Here is a 21945-nt window from a genome sequence, read left to right as displayed (position 1 = left end):
TTAGGGGTATAATGCCATAATTTCTGCAAGTTACTGTTTTTTTGTTTTTTGCTTTTTTGAGACAGAGTCTTGTTCAGTCACCCATGCTAAAGTGCAGTGATGCTATCTCAGCTCACTGCATCCTCTGCCTTCTGGGTTCAAACAATTCTCCTGCCTCAGCCTCCTGAGTAGCTGGAACTACAGGCACATGCCACCACACATGCCTGACTAATTTTTGTATTTTTAGTAGAGATGGGGTTTCACCATATTGACCAGCTGTTCTCAAACTCCGGACCTCAAGTGATCTGCCTGCCTCAACCTCCCAAAACGATGGGATTACAGCTGTGAACCAGTGCACCAGGCCACAACTTACTCTTCAAACAGTTCAGGAAAAAAAAAAATACCTACATAGCAAATACAGTAAAAAGTAAACATTTGGGAAATCTGGGTCAAAGGTATCTTAAGAATTCTTTGTACCACTCTCACAAGTTATTATTAATATTAAAAATAGGCTGGATCATGCCTGTAATCCCAGCACTTTGAGAGGCCGTGGCAGGTGGATCACTTGAGGTCGGGAGGTCGAGACCAGCCTGGCCAACATGGTGAAACCTCATCTCTACTAAAAAATACCAAAAAAATTTAGCCAGGCGTGGTGGCAGTTGCCTGTAATCCCAGCTACTTGGGTGGCTGAGGCAGGAGAATTGCTTGAACCTGGGAGGCAGAGATTGCAGTGAGCAGAAATCATACCACTATACCCCAGCCTGGGCAACAGAGTGAGAGTCTGTCTCAAAAAAAAATAATAATTAAAAATAATAGCAATAAACACTATGCACAGTGCCTGCTGGTCGCCAGTGTTATGCTAGTAGCTTTCTGTGTATTATCCCTCAATATGCATTGATCTCCCCTTTGAACTCCTGGCATTAGCAGTCTGCAATCTCCTGACAATCTCTCTTTGACTTCTGGCTACCTCTCTGATCTGATGTCAGCTCATTCTGTTAATACTTCTTCCCTTACTGATGCTTTTATTTCAACCCCATTGGCCTTTTCATTCATCTAACAGGCCAAACATTTTATCCATATCCAGGATATTACTTTAGCTGATGCTCTCACTGGCATGCTCTGCCCCCAGATATTGAAGTGCCTAGCAGAAATTATTCACTCAAATCTCTCAAATGACAACTTACCAAGGAGGCCTTCCATGACCATTCAATAGCAACCCCCTGACTACCACTTTCTAACCCAAATACATATAACATAGTGCTATTTATTTGTAGATGCTTAAGTTTTAGATATAGGCCTGATGACTGCATGGTACAGAAATAAATAACTGATTAGGGTTACAGTATAAATATTTCAACATTGGAAAAGATTTTCCGTTGTTCAGATAATCTGCAAATACTTATTGTCATCTGTGTACCTGGAGCTGGTGCTAGCTTTTGTAGAGTCATTACTAGCACTCTCCTCCCTCTATCTTTTTCTCTCCTTTTCAAGGCTTTAACTGTTATCTCTATATTTATGTATAATACCCTCACTTTGATTTTATTCTCATATTTCCAACTTGTATGAAATATCTATTTGATGCTCAGCTTTTTAAATTATTATTATACCTTAAGTTCTAGGGTACATGTGCACAACGTGCAGGTTTGTTACATATGTATACATGTGCCATGTTGGTGTGCTGCACACATTAACTCGTCACTTACATTAGGTATATCTCCTACTGCTATCCCTCCCCCCTCCTTCCCACAAGGATTATAAGTCATGCTGCTCAGCTTTTAACTCAAACTTGGTACATGGAAAGGCAAGGAAACTTGCCTTGGTACATGGCAAGGAAAATGTGTATCTGTCTTTTCAGCTTTCTAGGAGATGAGTTCCTGCTTCCCATAAAGGCTCATACATACAGTGGAAAATTCCCCAAGCTTGGGAAGGGGACTAGATACTAAGCACCCAAAGTAAACAATTCTCATTCTCTCTCTCTCTCTCTGAAATCTTACATTCTGACAGTCGTCAGGTCTTTTTTCAAATGGGTCTTATATCTAATTCTTCCAAATTTCTGCTGCCATCCTTCTAATTCCAGTTAGCCTTTCGTCAGCCTACATATTTTGGTCATGTTAATTTAGAGGGAATAGCATTCATTACGTTGTTAATATGTGGCAGGCATTATGCTAAGACTTAGCCTATATCATTTCATCTTCAAAACAGTTCTCTTTTTATAGATAGGGAAACTAAGACTTGGGAGAACTTAACTAACTTTCCAAAGATTACACAACTAATTCGTGATAAGATCAAGATTCAAAAAGGCATTTTGGCTTTGGAGATGATATTCTACTCCACTGACTCTTCAATGAACATGCCATTATTCTGCTCAAAAACTCCAGCAGTCTTTATTTCTTAGCACATAAGATGCAAATGCCTCATTTAAGACTTTCTCTAATCTGACCCTTCTGTTTGACCAACTTTATTTCTGAGTATTTTTTAATAATTAAATACTCTGACCTATCCTGTTCAAGCTATCTGCCTGGCCCTAATTTATTTCCCATCTTTATAATGAAGAGCAGTTTGCCTTAGTCGGATGGTAGTCTGACCATTGGACTCTTGGTTCCTTCATGTATCTGTTTAGTATAGGGCCAAACAAATAAGTGAATACTGGCTCCAAATAGCCACTCAGAAAATGTTAGAGTATATTTGTGCTTACTTTTATAAAAGGTTAATTCTTTGGTATAAATTAGGGAAGCCCCAAGGTTTTACATAAAATTTTACAATTATTAGGCTTTTGTTAGTTTTGGATATTTGGATTTAAATATGTATATATTTAATATATATTATATTTAACATTATATTTATATATTATATATTATAATACATATTATATAATATATAATATACATATGATCGATATAATATATAATACATATAATATATAATATAATTTATAATATATAATTATATAATTATATATTAATATATAATAATTATTATAATATATTATATATAATTTATAATATAATTTTAATATATAATTTATATTATATATCATAGGTATTATATATTATATTATATATTACATAATATATATGATACATATGATATAACATATATTATATATTACATATGATATAACATATACTATATAAATATATAATTTATATATTATATTTAATATTATATATTAAATATATCATAATATATAATAAATGTATTATAATATATATTAAATATATATTAAATATAACATAATATATATTAAATATATATACCTGAGACTATGTTTTAATATTTTATGTTTCAAATTAGCAAAATAACTTTTAGTTACCAATTCATATGAATATGATACTGCTTAGTAAACTAGATCTAAAAGAAATAACTTAAAATTCAAAAGAAAAGTATTCCCTAAATATATTTGTGAAGAGAGATGATTAGCTTTTTATTTGTTGGAGGGAATTTTCTAATTTGATTTGATTTATTTGATGGCAGGAATGATATTTTAAGATCAAATTTAGAGTAATTAAATATACTATTACTATGTATGTTACTATTATAATGTAAGCATATGAGTAAAAAAACCTCACTATAGCTAGAAACTATAAAGAAAAAGTACTCAAACATATTTTTGAATAGCTATACTATGTATAAGGGACTCTTATTTGGTGCTGTGAAAAATACAGAGGTGAAGGCCGGGCAAAGTGGATCATGCCTATAATCCCAGCACTTTGGGAGGCCGAGGTGGGAGGATCACTTGAGGCCAGGAGTTTGAGACCAGCCTGGCCAATATAGTGAAACCCTGTCTCTACTAAAAATACAAAATATTAGTTGGGAGTGATTGGTACATATCTGTAATCCCAGTTTGGGAGGCTGAGGTACAAGAATTACTTGAACCTTGGAGGTGGAGGTTGTGGTGAGCCAAGATCATGCTATTGCACTCCAGCCTGGGTGATAAAGCAAGACTCTGTCTCAAAAAATAAAAATAAAAATAAATAAAAAAATATTTAAAAAAAAAAAAATATATATATATGCATGCATGCAGAGGTAGAAAAAGACTTGCTGTCTATCCCAAATAATTTAGAATTCTGTAGGGTAAATAAAAACTTTAACATGAGAAAATCCATATGTATAACAAAACTATTTCTAAATTTTAGGAAATTATCAATAATACTAGTGCTCTGATGACCAAATTATAACAAATACTTTAGAATAAGTGTTAGTCATGATTATAATTCTGTAAGGTTAGCACTGCTTACTTGATGTGTTAGAAGCTTAGAAGAGAGAGGAGGGTTCTAGTTGAACTCTTCACAATTGGGGGTTAGGTTTATTTTAGAGGGTTTTTTTTTTTTTTTAAACATCCGCTCATCTTAACTCATAAAGAGAACAAAGGAGTCCTGGAATCTTCCAATTCTTAAAAAAAAAGAAAGAAAAACATAGATGCCTTCAGGCAGCAACTTCCTGAATTCCTTACCCTCATAGTTTCCAAAGTACCTGATCTGTACCCTATCCTTGCTTATTGCAGTAGAAGATGTTCCCCTCCTCCTGTGAAAGCCAGCTCTTCTGCCTGTGCCCTGGGTACTGTGCTTTCCTGCCTCCCCACGAACCATAATGAACATGGTTCATTATGTTCATTCTGATCTCTTTCATCTCCTGTATTTTTAGCTGCTTTCCTCTCAACCAGATCCTTTTCATTCACATTTAAGCAACTCTTGAGTTTTCAAATTTTAAAAGCAAAACAAAACAAAACTTTCCTCAACTCTTCTAGTAATTTCTACCTCTCCTTACTTTGATAGCCAGACTTCTCAGAAGAATCTTCTACGCTCACTGTCTGTGTTTCCTCACCTCCCAGTCACATCTCAACCACTCAATAAGGAACCTCCCACTGAAGTCATCAATGACCTCCATGTAGCTAAATCCAATAATACTTCTTAGTCTTCATCTTATTTGATCCTTTCAGTGGGATACTGTTAGCAGACCTACTGCTATAAACTTTCTTCCTTTGGCTTCCATGACACTTAACTAAGCCTCTGCTTTTTTTCCCCCTACTTCTGGGTGTTTGTTTCTCACCCTCCTTTGACAGATAATCCTTCTCCATTTGACACCTTTTCTTACTAGGGCCCGTGTGTACCCTGGAGAATAGTAAGAGTCGAGGACACAGAGTTAGGCAGAGGCTAGATCATGCAGGACCTTCATGAAATATAATAAAATTATTATTCTCAATGCTAATAAGATTATATTTTTGTATCTGTAATTTCATAAAATTACCAATTATGGTATAATTTTTATTTATATAACTTCTGTATATTACTATGAAGGAGCAACAAGCATTGAAAAATATGATCTCCGTACAAATATGTGGACTCCAGTAGCAAATATGAATGGGAGGAGGCTACAGTTCGGTGTTGCAGTGCTAGATGACAAACTGTATGTGGTTGGAGGAAGAGATGGACTGAAGACTTTGAATACTGTAGAGTGCTACAACCCCAAAACAAAAACTTGGAGTGTGATGCCACCTATGTCCACACATAGACATGGCCTTGGTAAGTATAACTGTGCAGATTCACTCAAAATATCACGTAGATCCCACAGCACGTTTACATTCTGTACCAGGCAGAAGACCGGTGTGGCAGCCACTGCATCAGCAGCAGTCACCAAGCATTCCTCACATGCTGCAATAAAGAACTTGACAGGTCATCATAAAAGATGAGGCCGGATGCAGTGGCTCACGCCTGTAATCCCGGCAATTTGGGAGGCCAAAGCAGGAGGATTGCTTGAGCCTAGGAGTTCAAGACCATCCTGGGCAACTTAGGAAAAAACAGTCTCTACAAAAAATTTAAAAATTAGCTGGGAAAAAAAAATTTTTGATTAAAAAATTAGGTGGCTTGGGCCTGTAGTCCCAGCTACTCAGGAGGCTGAGGAGGGAGAATCATTTAAGCCTGGCAGGTCAAGGCTTCAGTGAGCTGTGATCTTGCCACTGCACTCCAGCCTGGGCAACAGATCTATCTCAAAAAAACAAAAACAAAAACAAACAAAACAAAACAAAAAAAAAGATCAATACCAGTGAAGGTATGGTTGAGTTTAGATAGTATGGTTTATACAATACTCAGTTTATTAATACTGACCACCAGAGTAGAGGCTTCCGCTAAATAACAGTAGACAGTAATGAAAACTCTCTAGGGATGAAGATTGAAATGGGTATGGTGGTGGGTACAGTAAAAGTTCAAAGAGACATAGATTTCCACTAGTTGTAATTAGTTCTCAATGCAAGATCATCTTAAGTTTGAAGTTTGATAAGGAAATAAAACCAGAGGGTTAAGGCAAAGACAGAGAGGAGGAGCTTAAAATTAACTATATGAAATGTAACAAAGTAAACTTGTAAAACATGACTCTTGAGTCCATAAAATCAACTATTATATAGGCACAGACTGGGAAAATGTGAGTTGAGCATGAATGAGACTTAGAAATTTGGGTTGACCATAAAATCCAGGGTAGAGTGAGTCAACTGCGTGCTTCCCCTCCCCTACAATGGGGAAGAAAATGTAATTCTAACACAGGCTAAATCCTTATGGATATAGTGCATAGAATGTGATTGCTCATAGTCCAGTTATTCTGTGCAAATGACACTGTGCATTGAATACTGTCAGTAGTTCTAGGTGCCATACAGAAGACTTTACTGAACTGCAGCAAGTTGAAAGGAAAATGATCACATGGCTCAAAACTGTCTTCTTTAAGCCCTAATTTAAAAGTTTTGTGTCATTCAACACAACAATGTTCTTACTAAATTACCTTGTAATTAAATAACTGTTACAAATTTGAACTTATAAAATAAACTTTTTTTTTTTTTGAGACAGAGACTCGTTCTGTTGCCAGGCTGAAGTGCAGTGGCGCAATTTCGGCTCACTGCAACTTCCGCCTCCCGGGTTCAAGTGATTCCCCTGCCTCAGCCTCCCTAGTAGTTGGGACTACAGGCGCGTGCCACCATGCCCAGCTCATTTTTGTGTTTCCACCAGTAGAGACGGGTTTCACCATGTTGGCCAGGATCGTCTCAATCTCTTGACCTCTTAAATCCACCCACCTCGGCCTACCAAAGTGCTGGGATTACAGGCATGAGCCACCACACCTGGCCTAAAATAATCTTTTATTTAAGAAACATTCCTTTTATCTCTTCATATGTGGGAATTTTATGGACATTTCATTCAAAAAAGGAGTTCTGCTAAATTTTTTTTTTTTTTTTTTTTTTTTTGGAGACAGGTTCTTGCTCTGTAACCTAGGCTGGAATGCAGTGGTACATTTTTGGCTCACTGCAACCTCTTCCTCCTGGGCTTAAGCAGTCCTCCCACCTCAGCGTGTCTAGTAGCTGGAACTACAGGCATGCACCATCACACCTGGCTAATTTTTGTATTTTTGGTGGAGACAGGGTTTCACCATGTTGCCCAGGCTGGTCTGGAACTCCTGGGCTCAAGCAGTCTGCCTGCCTCAGCCTCTGAAAGTGCTAGAATTACACTTGTGAGCTACCACACCAGGCTTAAAATTTCTTTTCAAAGCCATTTTTTAATGGGTTGAATTAGGTGAACCCCTTAAGTTTTCTGCCCCCTTTGACATATTACGCATTACATATACATGTATATATGTAAAATTAGATATACATATATCATAAACAAGTATATACAGTATGTGTATATATTATACATGTATATTTTGATATGTGTATATTTTTGTTTATACATAAATATATACACATATAAAATGTGTATATGCATGTATAAGCATATAAATAACATGTATGCATATTTATGTACACATATATGTGTGTATATATGTGTACACACACACACATATAAAATCTCCAAAAGCTAGTACTGGTGGGGTACAATATGTAATAAATGAGTGGAATAATACGTTGATTTGGGTCATGCATGAATGATGAGTATTTTTCTTATCTGGCTCTGATTTCACAAATTATATCTGTAATACAGGGGTTCTTTTGGCCCCCAAGTGAGACATTTTATCTCACCTGGCCATGATCATGTCGCACCTCTTCTCAAATCCCCCTACCTTAAAGCCATATCAAAGCCATCACGGAGACCGTTCTCCGTCTCATTCAGAATAAAATCCAAAGTCCTTACAAGAGATAAGATCAGAGTCCTTATCTGCAGTCTCTGCCCTGCATGCTCTGGCTGTACACTCTCCCTCATCTCTTATATTTTCCCCCTCACTCACCCTGCCTAGCCAGACTGGCCACCTTGTTGTCCCTCAGACACAGTGAGCATACCTCAGGACCTTTGCACTGCCATTTCCTCTACCTCACCTTCTCTTCCCCCAGCTATCTCCAAATCTGGTTTCCCAACTTCATTCACATTCCTGCTTAAATGTTACCTTACCAGAAAGGTCTCCCCTGACCCTCTCTATCCTTTTACTCTGTACCACTTTTTAAATTAGCAATTGTTATTAACTAAAATATATTTTATGTCTGTTTCCTGACTATAAGATTTATGAGGGCACAGCCCTTACCTGTTATATTCTGTTGAGTGCCCGGTACTTAGTAGACATGCAGAAGATATTTGGTGAATAAATTAACAAATGAATCTAGCTCAGCTCCCTGCTGATGAATCATACCAATAGATTATGGTATCGAATCTAACTATAGTAAAATCTCATGAATTTGAATTAATAGGGGAGAAGGTATAAAAATACTTTTCCAAATATATCTTAAATCCAAATTATTGAAAAATGTTTTAAATAGTAGCAGTTTATGCATCTGGTGCAATTTTAAAATAATTTTCCACCGTTGTACCTAAAAATATTGCCTGTAAAATTTTTAATTTTTTTTAGAGACAGGGTCTCACTCTGTCATCCAGGCTGGAGGTGTGATCATAGCTCAGTGCGTCCTGAAACTCCTGAGTTCAGGGGATCCTTCACCTTAGCTAGGACTATAGGTAATGCCCCCATGCCTGGCTAATTTTAACAAAAAAATTTCATAGAAATGGCAGCCTTCCTGTGTTGCCCAGGCTAATCTCACAGAGATCCTTCTACTTTGGCCTCTCAGAGCTCTGGGATTACAGGCTTGAGCCACCTCGCCCAGCCTCTAGAACTTTTTTTTTTGAGACAGAGTCTCACTCTGTTGTCCAGGCTGGAGTGCAGTGGCGTGATCTTGGCTCACTGCAACCTCCGCCCCCAGGGCTCAATCGATCCTCCTGCCCCAGCCTCCCAAGTAGCTGGGATTACAGGCACCTGCCACCATGCCCAGCTAATATTTGTATTTTTAGTAGAAAAGGGATTTCGCCATATTGGCCAGGCCTGTCTCGAACTTCCCGACCTCAAGTGATCCTCCCACCTTGGACTCCCAAACCACTGAGATTACAGGCATGAGTCACCACGCCTGGCCAGTCTCTAGAACGTTTAAGACCAGAACTCCCATGCTATTTCAACTCCCCACCCACCCACCCACCGACCTACTAAGAACACTGAGGACACATGTCTACATTATAAATGTTTACTCAGTTCCATTTGTATGTTTAAGGCTTATTGTACTTCAATTAAAATGTGATTTTTAAGACGGCAGCCAATCTGAAGTCGTTGTTTCCTGTCTCTTCATAGGTGTGGCTGTACTAGAAGGTCCCATGTATGCTGTAGGAGGACATGATGGCTGGAGCTATCTGAACACGGTGGAAAGATGGGACCCCCAGGCTCGCCAGTGGAATTTTGTTGCCACTATGTCTACCCCCAGGAGTACAGTAGGTGTGGCAGTACTAAGTGGAAAGTAAGGAAGTACCTAAAGTTCTATTTAAAATGCAGTACACCAAATTTATTAAGCTATATCATTTCTAATTTAAAGATATACATAAATATTTACAGTGATTTGAAGAGACTTTTAAGACAATGTCTTCTATAATAGTTGTAAATATAAACAGTTGATTGTTAAGCTAGGCTTTCATTTTAATATGCAGATACTGTACATTTCTAGTTATTTTGAGTGAAGACATTTTATATTAATGTTCAATATTAATAAGTTGTACTGTAAAAATTGTATATTAAAATATTTTATTTAATATACTTTAAAAGTATATTATCTGTATTATGTTTAAAAGCATGTATGGTCTTTTAAAAGTAGTGTAGTCTCTCTCAGTGTTTCTCTAAAAATTCCTTCCATCTTTTCTACTGATTTATCTTGACTTTCACCTCTTTCTTATCTTGACTTTCACCTCTTTCTTATCTTGACTTTCACCTCTTTCTTATCTTGGAAAACTGGTGAAAACTAGAATGGATTTATAAAGAGGTGCTCTCTTGCTTCTTGTCTGCTCTGAATAAATAAATATAGGTAGAGCCATCACTACTAGCTCTGTTACTCGGAAAGTAAATGTGTGTCTTTTTTCAGTCCTTTCTTCTTCCATAAAATGAAGCCGTCTGTGGTTGTTAAAGAAAAGTTATTTGTGGGGTACCTTTTGCTCATTTAGAATGCTTTATCATTGTTTCCAGAAAAATAAATGAATCAAGGTTAAAATAGAATTAAAATTATTTATAGAATTTTGTTATTGATTATAAGGAAAATGAAAAATTAGTGAAATGTTTTATATTTTAGGACCTAAGATCTTGTTTCTTCAGGACCCATCAGTTATGTTCTACTTTTTGGTACTTTTTTTTAAGCACTATTACATGTGATAAGATGGATAAATGGAAATCACTTTTTAGATGTTTTTGATCTCCATGCCCCTGCCCTCATTTATTTTAGCTAAAGAAATCACTTCAAAATTCATCACTACATATCTTTCTAAACTCTTTGATAAGAATCAGCCATTAAATAAGCTAGTAAATAGAAAAAGAAAATGAAACAGTATCTTCTCGGCTTTGACCCTTTGGTTTAAACCTTTGGGATTGATTCATTGGATTAATTTTTGTTCAGCAGCATATTTCTTAACCCTTATTTCTAAGAGGACAAAACAATAATTGCCTTCTCTGAAACCTGATTTCCGGACCTACAGTAGCTTAGCTTTCTAGGCATAGAAACATCTTACTTTCTTACCTTTTCTTGCCCTCTAATGAGAAATATTTCAATCCTTAACCCACCTAAAGTACAGTTAATTGAATGTAATTCAGAGACAACCTAATTAATCATATCAGAAGCTAAGGATCTCTAATCTACTAACTATTATGAAATTTGATTTTGAAAGTATAGTATATCTAAAGAATCTGGAATAAGTAGAAAGTATGTGGTTGGTTGAAAAAAACTAATGATGCATCTTTTATCATTGCTTTGTGGTTTAGAACAAATCATTTCTCTGTGCCTCAATTTTTTTATTCTGTAAAATGAAGAGCTTTGATTTTTGTGGTTTTTGTTATTTTAACTTATTTATTTATTTATTTTGAGAGAGAGTCTCACTTTGTTGCCCAGGCTGGAGTACAGTGACACGATCTCAGCATACTACAGCCTCCTCCACCTCCCAGGTTCAAGCGATTCTCCTGCCTCAGCCTCCCAAGTAGCTAGGACCACAGGTGTGCACCACCACATCCAGCTAATTTTTGTATTTTTGGTAGAGACAGGGTTTCGCCATGTTGACCAGGCTGGTCTCGAACTCCTGACCTCAGGTGATCCACCCACCTTGGCCTCCCAAAGTGCTGGGATTACAGGCATGAGCCACTGCACCTGGCCTATTTTAACTTATTTATAATTTCTTTTTCTTTTCTTTTTTTTTTTTTGGTGGGCAGTGGTGGGGTAGTAGACAGAGTCTCGCTCTATCTCCCAGGCTAGAGGGCAGTGGGCAATCTCAGCTCCTCCTGGGTTCCAGTGATTCTCCTGCCTCAGCCTCCCAAGTATCTGGGATTATAGGCACCCGCCACCATGCCCAGCTAATTTTTGTATTCTTGACAGGGTTTCACTGTGTCAGCCAGGCTGGTCTCGAACTCCTGACCTGAAGTGATCAGCCTACCTTGGCCTCCCAAATCATAAAATTTTCCTACCATGTTTGACAGAAAGAAACCTTATTTAGACTTCCAGTTGCTCAGGCTACCTTTAAGGCACTGGCTGACAAATATTTTTAGCAGTTAAATCTCTCTTTCAAATGAAATCTTAAAAATACCTCAATATTTAAAAGGCAAATGGAAGTTCAAGTTTATTTTAAGCTTACTTAAAATGTATCACAAGTTCAAGCTTATATTTACTTATTATAAAAATCTGTGAAGAAGAGTAAGTGCTGAAGAACAGAAGAATAAATTTTAAAGAGCACTCAGCTTATTTCTGTGTCTTGTCTTGATTGTCTAATATGAGGAAAATCTTGATTCACAGATAAGAGGCTGAAATGGTAACAGTTATTTTAACTACTAGAGTAATTTAATTGGAATTTCAGGAAATTCTTCAGTTCAATTGCCCAAACAGTTTGAAAGTAGTAATAAATCTTTTTTCTAAGTTGAATCTCAAACAGTATCTGCCAACTACTTGCATTCCTTTTACTTTTGAGACAGGGTCTAGCTCTGTTGCCCAGGCTGGAGTGCAGTGACACGATCACAGCTCACTGCAGCCTCAACCTCCCTCCCAGGCTCAAGCTATCCTCACACCTCAGCCTCCTGAGTAGCTGGGACTACAGGCATGCACCACCATGCCTGGCTAATTTTTAAAAAATGATTTTTTGTAGAGATGGGATCTCACTGTGCTGCCCGGGTTGGTCTCAAATACCTGGGCCAAAGTAATTCTTCCCATCTTGGCCTCCCAATGTGCTGGGATTACAGGTGTGAGCCACCGTGCCCAGCCTACTTGCATTCTTGATCATAATTTTAAAAGTCAGGCAAGACCTAAATCTTATTATTAAGTATATATAGGTAGTGCAATACTTTCACAAGTTGACATAATATTTCTCTTTTTATTATAATAGACACTATCATGGGGAAGAGAGATGAGTTCTGAGTCTTACATGACATTTAATTGAGCAAGGTGATATTTTTGAAAATTAAAAATAATTTTTAAAATTTGAAATTCAAATGAACCATTTTTTAGACTCCCTCAATTTCTTCATAGAATCCTATTCTTAGAACACAGTTTGAAAATCATTGCTTGAGATAATGATTATTTAGGAAGTGTTACCAATCGATTTTAACCCTTAATATTAGCTGAATATAAACATTGTTTGTACACTTAAGATCTCCTGTAAGTGCTATTTTCTACAAGAACACAGAGACAATTAATTTTTCTCTGTAAATGTTTACACCATGATTATCATGTACTAGGCAGTGTTCAAAGTACTTTAAATTTAATTATCAAGAATCCTATGAGGCAGGGTTTATAGATGATGAAATTTAGATGGAGGTTAAATAACTTGTTCATAGTCACAACTAGTAAGTGGTAGAACCAGAATTGTCTGGTTCCAGAGTTCATGCTCTTAATCATTGTACTGTACCATTCTTTACAATTAAGACCCACGAGTCCACTGTTCAAGAGCGTAAGAGGCTTTAAAGCCTATTGTGTGTGGGTATGTGTGGGTGTGCACACATGTGCACACACATATGCATGTGTGAATTATTTTAAATTACTGATCCTCCCTAATTGTTGAAGGCTTCTTATGTTCTGTGATCCATATTTAGATAACTCTTCTACCAAGTATTAGTTGAAGATAAGAATAATATTAAGAACTAGAACATAAACAAGTTACTAATAGATAAAAGTTTTTAACAGATAAAAGAAGTTTTAAGATAAATTTTAATAGATGTTTCAAATAAATTTCAATTTCCATACTATTAATATAGTTTAAGTTTAGAACAAGATATTGCTACAACCATATGTTGCTGTTTAAGATATGGTCATCTTATTATTTAAGAAACAGTTTCAGTGACATAGTGGCATACCTTAATTAGGAAATCTGTGGTTAAATATGTAGATTTACCTAAATATAAACACCTAGAGTTTTAATTGGCAGAAATTTGGGATAATTAAAATATTATTTCTTGAGAAATGATAAAAACAGTTAAGTATTAACTAACATTTGTAAATTCAAAATGTATAATGTTTTTGATGAGCAACAAAGTAAATTTACTCTTTTAAAAAACTCGTAGAAAAAATATTTATAGAGAGCTTCCCAAATGAATAGTAAATACAAGAAGATTTTTGCTTAACAAGAAATACTATGTTCAGATATTTAAAATATTTTACAAACGTTTTAGGTTCAGAGTAAAAGACTATTTCAAATTAGTGCAGTGTATTGATAATGAATTTAAATTGATCTACTAGGTAACATTTAGGTCGTTCACGTGATAACCTATATCCTTTTCTGCAGTAATTTAAATTAATGAAGGATCATTGTTCATATGTAACAAATGTTACTTTTTATGCCATTGTTTCAAGCTATATTTTTATTCTCCTATTTCACTATTACAAGTACATTCTACATGACTGTGTTGACTGTCCAACTGTTTGTTCATTAATAAAACTACGTGTCCCGATTCTGCTTCTTACTGGGTGACCCTGTGCAAGTCTCTTACTCTCTGTGAACCCTTGTTTCTTTACCTGTGAAACAGGGATTCAAACAGTTTCTTATATCACTGTGACGATTAAATTAGTACATATAAAGTCCCTAACCTATGGTAGGTGCTCAGAGAAGGTTAGTTTCCTTCCTTGATAATAAAGTCTGAACTATTAAAAAAAAAAAAATAAGCCATGGTATATTTATACACCATATTTTGTCTATTCTAAGACACACATTTTAACACCTCTAGAATTTCAGTGCATATTACAATCAATGGTGACTTGTCAAAGAGATGGCAGTGGTGAAATAGTTGTCAGTGCCTTCATGTGCAGTTTGTTTTCCTTTTCATGTTTATACAGAGTGATATAAGATACTTACATGTGTCATTTCAAACATAGCATATCTTCTTTAATGACACACACATTGACAGTGTGTTTTATAACTGATGGCACCTTAAATTCAATGAAATAACATAAGAAGAGCCACTTTGTTCTAAGCATAATGGCACAATGTCTTATTTATCATTTCATTTATTCTTTTTACAGACTTTATGCAGTTGGTGGTCGTGATGGAAGCTCTTGTCTCAAATCAGTAGAATGTTTTGATCCTCATACTAATAAGTGGACACTGTGTGCACAGATGTCAAAAAGGAGAGGTGGCGTAGGAGTGACGACCTGGAACGGACTGCTGTATGCTATAGGGGGGCACGACGCTCCCGCATCCAACTTGACTTCCAGACTCTCAGACTGTGTGGAGAGGTAATTTCCTGCAAAGAAAAACTAGGAACAAGAAAAACATATATATAAGTCACTGATACTTATGTCTATTTGGAGAACATGTTGGAGAACTGGAAGGGAAAGTCAGCATTCAAAAATGCAAAGCAGCTTCACTTTATAACAGCCTGCTCTCACAGGAACTGATACTTCCAGAAAAATAAGTTTGTGTTGAGCATGCACTACACGCAAGGCAATTTTACTTTATATGGGATATTGGACCTAATAAGAAGAGGAGCTTGATGAATTTTATGCAGAATGACTTAAGGGCTGTAGGCTAAATAAAAAGCGAAAAGGATAGGGACATTTCTGTGTGTTTTGATATAAAATAAAAAACTAATAATAAGGCTTACAAACTTAAGTCATCTCAACTGGCCTGGCAAAACTCAAGTGTGGTGCCAGGTAGAGAGCCGAAGAGCAGTGGGAGATTTGGATGGTAGGTCAGGTTCCCATTTCTTATGTTTAGTTTAGTACAAGGAATAGCGAGAATTGAATGGATTTAGGCGGTACAATCAATAGGAGTTTGTCTGAACACTCCAAAGCAGAAAGAAATACTGTTCATACAGGAAACTGAAAGGTAGCCATTGTGGCTGGAGAGCAAAGAGTGATGGGGAGGGAATGGCAGGAAAGGAGGTGGAGTGGGCAGGGTGGGTGCAGATCATCTAGACTCCTTGAGGCATTGTTAAGGGTTTTGGATTATAAAGAAAAATAGAAAAATAGGAAGTTAATGAGCACCCATGTGTGACAGAGTGTGTGTGTGTGTGTGTGTGTGTGTGTGTGTGTGTGTATGTGTATGTCTGTTGGACATGATCAGATTTTTTTTAAAGATTAGTTTGATTTATTTAAGTTGTACATGACCAAGTGACCATAAGAAGGATAAAAAATAAAATCAAAGTTTGTTGATGATAATGAGCACTCTCTTAGTCTGTTTCCTATTGCTATAACAGAATACCCAGGACTGAGTAATTTATAAAGAAAAGAGGTTTCTTTAGCCCACAGTTCTTCAGGCTGGGAAGTTCAAGATTGGGAGGCTGCATCTGATAGGTTCTGGCCAGGGCCTTGTGCTGTGTGATAACATGTTGGAGAATTGGAAGAGAAAGTCGGCATTCAAAAATGCAAAGCAACTTCACTTTATAACAACCTGCTCTTACAGGAACTAATGCATTCACACAAGAACTAACCAAGGAGAAAAACATTAATCCATCTTATCAACCTAATCACCTCTTAAAGGCCCCACCTCCCAACACTATTACATTGGCAATTAAATTTCAACATGAGTTTTGGGGAGGATGAACCACATCCAAACCATAACAAGTGCTTTCTGTATTGGTGTTGTTTGAGAAAGCGGGAAAGTTACAACTGCATTTCACTTATATTGGGGGGAAAACAATTCAGACCTATGCTCGTTTCATGTTGTAATCCAGGAAAGGAATGTGGAAGTGTTTATATACTTTGCCCCATGAATTATGGGCTTGCTGTTGTACTACACTCAGTGGAAAGCTGTTCATTGATACAACAGATTTAGGAGCAATATCAGTCATCCTAGCATGATGTATCTGCTCTTAGCTATACAACTGTGGGCAATTCTAGTTAAGATACCTCATGAAAGGAGCAAGAAAGCCCAAAACTGGACAGCTACAATGATTGAGGCTGTGAGCCATCTTACATAGAGCTTAATGCATTGATTTCCCCAAATTTTCAGTAGGTAATCTAAGGTCTGAAAGCAGTTTTCAGTACTGACCCTAGCTCCTTTTAAGTGTTATACATCTGTTAAGTGGATCTGTTAATATAATACTGTAAGTTAAAGTTGTCAGAAAAATATTGGTATTTTTCTCAAAAATATGTTCAAATGTATTTGATTTACATAGTAGATAATAAGTCAGAAGATAGACTTGAAGAACAAAACTGTTTTTACATAAATACTTTAAGAATAATGTCAGCTCTGGTTCTGAAATTTTCTTTCAGATATGATCCCAAAACAGACATGTGGACTGCAGTAGCATCCATGAGCATCAGCAGAGATGCAGTGGGGGTCTGTTTACTTGGCGATAAGTTATATGCTGTTGGGGGGTATGATGGACAAGCATACCTTAATACCGTGGAGGCTTATGATCCCCAGACAAATGAGTGGACCCAGGTACGGCACTTCATGTTTCATTATTACACTGACTCTCTTTATTAAAACAATTCTTATGGTAAAACAGATTCCCTCAATCTTGTCCAATACTGAAATATATGGCATAAATATGACAATCACCTCTTGATTAAAGATGAGAAAAAGAGGCAATGTTTAATTTTATCACATAATTAAAATCCAGAATTACCTTTGAGATGTAAGTTAATACTCAGAGAAATTATAATTATCTGCTACCACTTGCATGATGAGGTGTTCTAACCTGATTAAAGCCGATAGGACTACAGGCAGGCTGTAATGATGGGAGGGGAGACTGGAAAATAAAAACAAGGATAGTAGTCAGAAAACTATGAACAACTTGCCCCTGCATGAGCAGTGATTTTTAAATACTCAACCCATTGATATTTGGGAGCAGATTAAAGTCCTGATAACCTAATGAAGATGGCAACCCTAAATTACACTAAGTAAGAAACCTGATCTGGCAATCTTACTAACAGAAAGAATTTCACCCTTGTGTATTTCTGGGAGGGTCTAGCACTTCTAAGAATGATCTTTTGAGATCTTTGCTTCCATCATCACCAGGAACAGAATCAGGAATTTGTGCTTATGACACCGAATTCCGTACTTGGTACATAAAAGACAATAAATGTTTACCTGAGCCAAGATTGTATTGTATACAAGGAGCAATGGTAAGTATTGTCAAGAAAACAAAGCTTCTGTGAAGCCCCACGGTCATGTAACCTAAGGTCTTGGGTAGGTAAGATCTACATGTGCAAGGGGAGAATGCACCACACAAGGCAGTGGGTATTTAGTGTCCCGTGGTACAGGCGCCAAGTGATACAGGAGATAAGAGAAAAAAGAAAGTGGTTATGGGGAAAGCTTTAGTGAGAAAGAAGTGGGATTTAAACTAAGCCTTAGTGAATTGATCCAATTCAAAAAGATTGGAAAGAAGAAACTGTGAGAAAATGTGAAAGAAATGTCACCAAAGCAGAATTACCTAAGACATATTGAAGTATGACTGGTTATAAGGATCTATGCTTGAGAGGAGGAGGAGTGCTTACTGGAGAGGAAGATTGGGGTCAGAATGGAGATCTGTGAGACCAAGGTGGGAGGATCACTTGAGGCCAGGAATTCCAAACCAGCATGGGTGACAAAGTGAGATGCTATCTCTACAAAAATTTGTGGGTTTTTTGTCTTGTTTTGTTTGGTTTTTCAGATGGAGTCTTGCTCTTGTCACCCAGGCTGGAGTGTAATGGCACGATCTCAGCTCACTATAACCTCCACCTCCCGTGTTCAAGTGATTCTCCTGCCTCAGCCTCCCGAGTAGCTGGGATTATAGGTGCCCACCACCACACCCGGCTAATTTTTGTATTTTTAGTAGAGACAGGGTTTTGTCATGTTGGCCAGGCTGGTCTCAAACTCCTGACCTCGTGATCCACCTGCTTCGGCCTCTCAAAGTGCTGGGATTACAGGCATGAGCCACCATGCCCAGCCCAAAAATTTTTGAAAAATTAGCAAGGTGTGGTGGCACGTACCTGTAGTCCCATCTACCTTGGGAGGCTGAGGCGGAGGATCGCATGAGCCCAGGAGTTGAGGGTGAAGTGAACCATGATCATGACACTGCACTCCAGCCTGGACAACAGAGCAAGACTCTGTCTCTTAAAAATAAATAATCATTTAATAATAATTTTTTTTAAAGAATGGGGATGTGTGAAGGCCAAGCTAAAGAGTTTGGTAACAAGAAGCCAGCAGAAACTTTCAACCAAGTGAATGATGCAGTTGGGGTCACGTAGGTTGGGTTAGGGGCAGGGGAAGTGAGGGCTGGATAAAAGGAAAAATATTTAGAGGATTGCTTCAGTTGCAAGGCTTGAAGCATTCAATGTAGATGGATTCAAGAGATATTGCCAAGTCTTGTTGATCTTTCTTTATATACACACACTTGCTGGGTTGAATTGGGAGGTGTGGTCTCTAAAGAAAACAGAAAAGGAATGAGGAGAGAAGTTCTCAGAAGACAATGGAATAGAGCATCTAAAGGGAGGAGTAGGAGTTTCAACAGTATAAGAAAGAATGAAGATTTGTCATTTGTAAAGTTATGGGATTCTCTGAGAATCTGATAGAAGCAGAAGCCAGTACACAGTTTCAAAAGTAAACAGAAGAGGCCAGGCACACAGTGGCTCACACCTGTAATCCCAACACCTTGGGAGGCCGAGGTGGGCGGATCTTTTGAGGCCAGAGTTCAAGACCAGCCTGGCCGACATGGTGAAACCCCGTCTCTACTAAAAATACAAAAATTAGTGCTCCTGTAGTCCCAGCTGAGGCACAAGGCTGAGGCACAAGAATCAGTTGAACTCAGGAGGTGGAGGTTGCAGTGAGCCAAGATCGTGCCACTGTACTCCAGCCTGGGTGACAGAGCGAGACTCTGTCCAAAAAAAAAGTAAACAGAAGAATAGGGTGTAGGAGCTAGAGAGGCATGCAGTTTTTAAATGATGATGATAGAAAGTGAATATTTATTCAGCACATCTTACAGACCAGGCTCTGTTCTAAGCACTGTAAAGAATTTAATCTTCAACAAACCTATAAGGTTGGGTTCTGGTATTTTCCCACTGTACAGGATGAGGAATATGACACAAAGGTTAAACAGCTAACCCAAGGCCACATAGCAAATAAATGGTAGAGTTAGAATTTGAGCCAAGGATTTTTTTTCCCACAATAGAGATGACAAGAGGGTAGAGAAAGATTCTAGATATAGAAAGAAAGAAAGCAAAACTTGAAGGGCACCTTTCTGAGAAAAGGGCAGGAAACAGAACTAGGAGCAAAGACTGGGGGGCAGGCGCAGTGGCTCATGCCTGTAATCCCAGGACTTTAGGAGACCAAGGCGGGTGGGTCACCTGAGGTCAGGAGTTCAAGACCAGCTTGGCCAACATAGTGAAACCCCATCTCTACTAAAAATACAAAAATTAGCTGGGTGTGGTGATGTGCACCTGTAATCCCAGCTTCTTGGGAGGCTGAGGCAGGAGAATCGCTTGAACCTGGGAGGTGGAAGTTGCAGTAAGCCAAGATCACACCATTGCACTCCAGCCTGGGCGACAAGAGCAAAAACTCCCTCGCAAAAAAAAAAAAGCAGACTGGTCACCCTCAGACTAGAAGAAAGATCTTACCCTCCAAGCTTGGGAAAAGATAAGAATTTGAGTGTAGTGTGAAGAAAAAGATAGAAAAAAAGGACTTAGATTGTGTGGGCTTTATTCTGTTTCTTAAGTGAGATCACTTGATGGAGGGAGGAAGGGATAAGATTGAGAGCTACAAGATTTCATTGGAAATTAGATGATTACCTAGTATCAGCTTCCCACTATGGCAAAAACAGTTGTGAATGACACCCAAGGAGCTCAGAAAGATAAGAATCTTTTTCTGACATGTATTTAAGCCCTAAGTCCAGTTATATATATGATTTAAGCCCTATCAGCCAGTTATTTGAGACTTGTTATTATTTATAATTAATACTTTATGCTAAATAATCTCATATCAAAATTTATCATCAGTGTCCACATAGCTATTTTTCTTGTAAGCCACCTCTATTACTATGTTAAAGCACCTAAAAATGTGAACTCATTTTCATAGTATCTGAAAAATGTAAGTTTTCCTGGGCCAGGCATGGTGGCTCACCCCTGTAATCCCAGCACTTTGGGAGGCCGAAGCGGATGGTTTGCCTGAGCTCAGGAGTTTGAGACCAGCCTGGGCAACATGGTAAAACCCTGTCTCTACTAAAATACAAAAAATTAGCCAGGTATGGTGGCGTGTGCCAATAGTCTCAGCTACTCAGGAGGCTGCGGGACGAGAATTGCTTGAACCCGGGAGGTGGAGGTTGCAGTGAGCTGAAATGGCACCATTGCACTCCAGCCTGGATGACAGAGCAAGACTCCGTCTCAAAAACAAGCCAAATAAACAAAAAAATTTTGAAGTTTTCCTTTCAGTGTTCTGACAGATGGACATTTGTATAGGCACTAAAACAAGATAACAAAGTCCTAAGCCACTACCCCCTCACTACCAGCCTTACCTCAAAGCAAGAGGTGATTGTATTGTATTGATTGATTGTATTGATTGATTGATTGATTGTGATTCTATTGTATACAAATTCTCTAAGCTACACTTTCTAGCTGGTTGTCATGACAGTGTCAACTATTCACAGTGTAGAGACTAAATGTCTTGGGTGATTTGAGAAGAGCTACTAATTATAAACTGACATTTTGATATAAATGATTTTTGAGGTCAGTTTGATAATGCTATAAATAGATATGGTTTTAAAATAGGTTATTTGATTGTTCCAAGAGACTTACAGTGATCAAAACAACTGATTCAGATGGAGAACTGCTAAGTATTCTCTTATAACTGAAATTTGACCTGTTCTTAAAATCTTCTCATTGGTCTATGGGGTCAAACTGATTAGGAAGTCATTTTGGCATTTGACAAAAATACTTTAGTATATACCCTAACATATATAAGTACAAAGCAAACCTTCCTAGTACTTTTCATTACTCACCCCCCCAATCCATGTTAACATTTTAACTCTCCTGGGTCAAATGCATAGATTCTTACTGCGTTCAGAGTAATTCTTCAAAAACTATTTTTGTTCACA

General features: G+C 37.4%; 1 protein-coding gene and 1 long non-coding RNA gene across 10 annotated transcripts in view; one reads left to right on the top strand and one right to left on the bottom strand.

The window, feature by feature from the left end:
* Positions 1 to 21945, bottom strand: part of LOC126954669 (uncharacterized) — a 106249-nt gene that overhangs the window by 29399 nt on the left and 54905 nt on the right. For 2 of the 5 annotated variants that reach the window (XR_007725683.1, XR_007725682.1), the window contains 2 exons: positions 17506 to 17628; positions 14981 to 15187 (listed from right to left, as the gene is read on the bottom strand). The exons of 1 other annotated variant lie outside the window; for it this stretch is intronic. This is a non-coding gene — a long non-coding RNA (uncharacterized LOC126954669). Of the gene's footprint in view, positions 1 to 14980; positions 15188 to 17505; positions 17629 to 21945 lie in introns of those variants that run through there. 2 more of the 5 variants (XR_007725687.1, XR_007725684.1) reach the window with 1 other exon arrangement.
* Positions 1 to 21945, top strand: part of KLHL5 (kelch like family member 5) — an 81323-nt gene that overhangs the window by 53785 nt on the left and 5593 nt on the right. For 3 of the 5 annotated variants that reach the window (XM_050790357.1, XM_050790354.1, XM_050790356.1), the window contains 4 exons: positions 5277 to 5501; positions 9559 to 9721; positions 14954 to 15166; positions 17147 to 17318. In XM_050790357.1, the coding sequence (XP_050646314.1) occupies positions 5277 to 5501; positions 9559 to 9721; positions 14954 to 15166; positions 17147 to 17318 (773 nt within the window). Of the gene's footprint in view, positions 1 to 5276; positions 5502 to 9558; positions 9722 to 14953; positions 15167 to 17146; positions 17319 to 17897; positions 21246 to 21945 lie in introns of those variants that run through there. The other 2 variants (XR_007725680.1, XM_050790355.1) reach the window with 2 other exon arrangements.

This window comes from Macaca thibetana, chromosome 5 (genome assembly GCF_024542745.1).
Source record: "Macaca thibetana thibetana isolate TM-01 chromosome 5, ASM2454274v1, whole genome shotgun sequence".
In the NCBI taxonomy this organism is placed as follows: Eukaryota; Metazoa; Chordata; class Mammalia; order Primates; family Cercopithecidae; genus Macaca; species Macaca thibetana.
The sequence above is the reverse complement of the archived record's forward strand: the minus strand, read 5'-3'. Positions and strand labels throughout refer to the sequence as shown.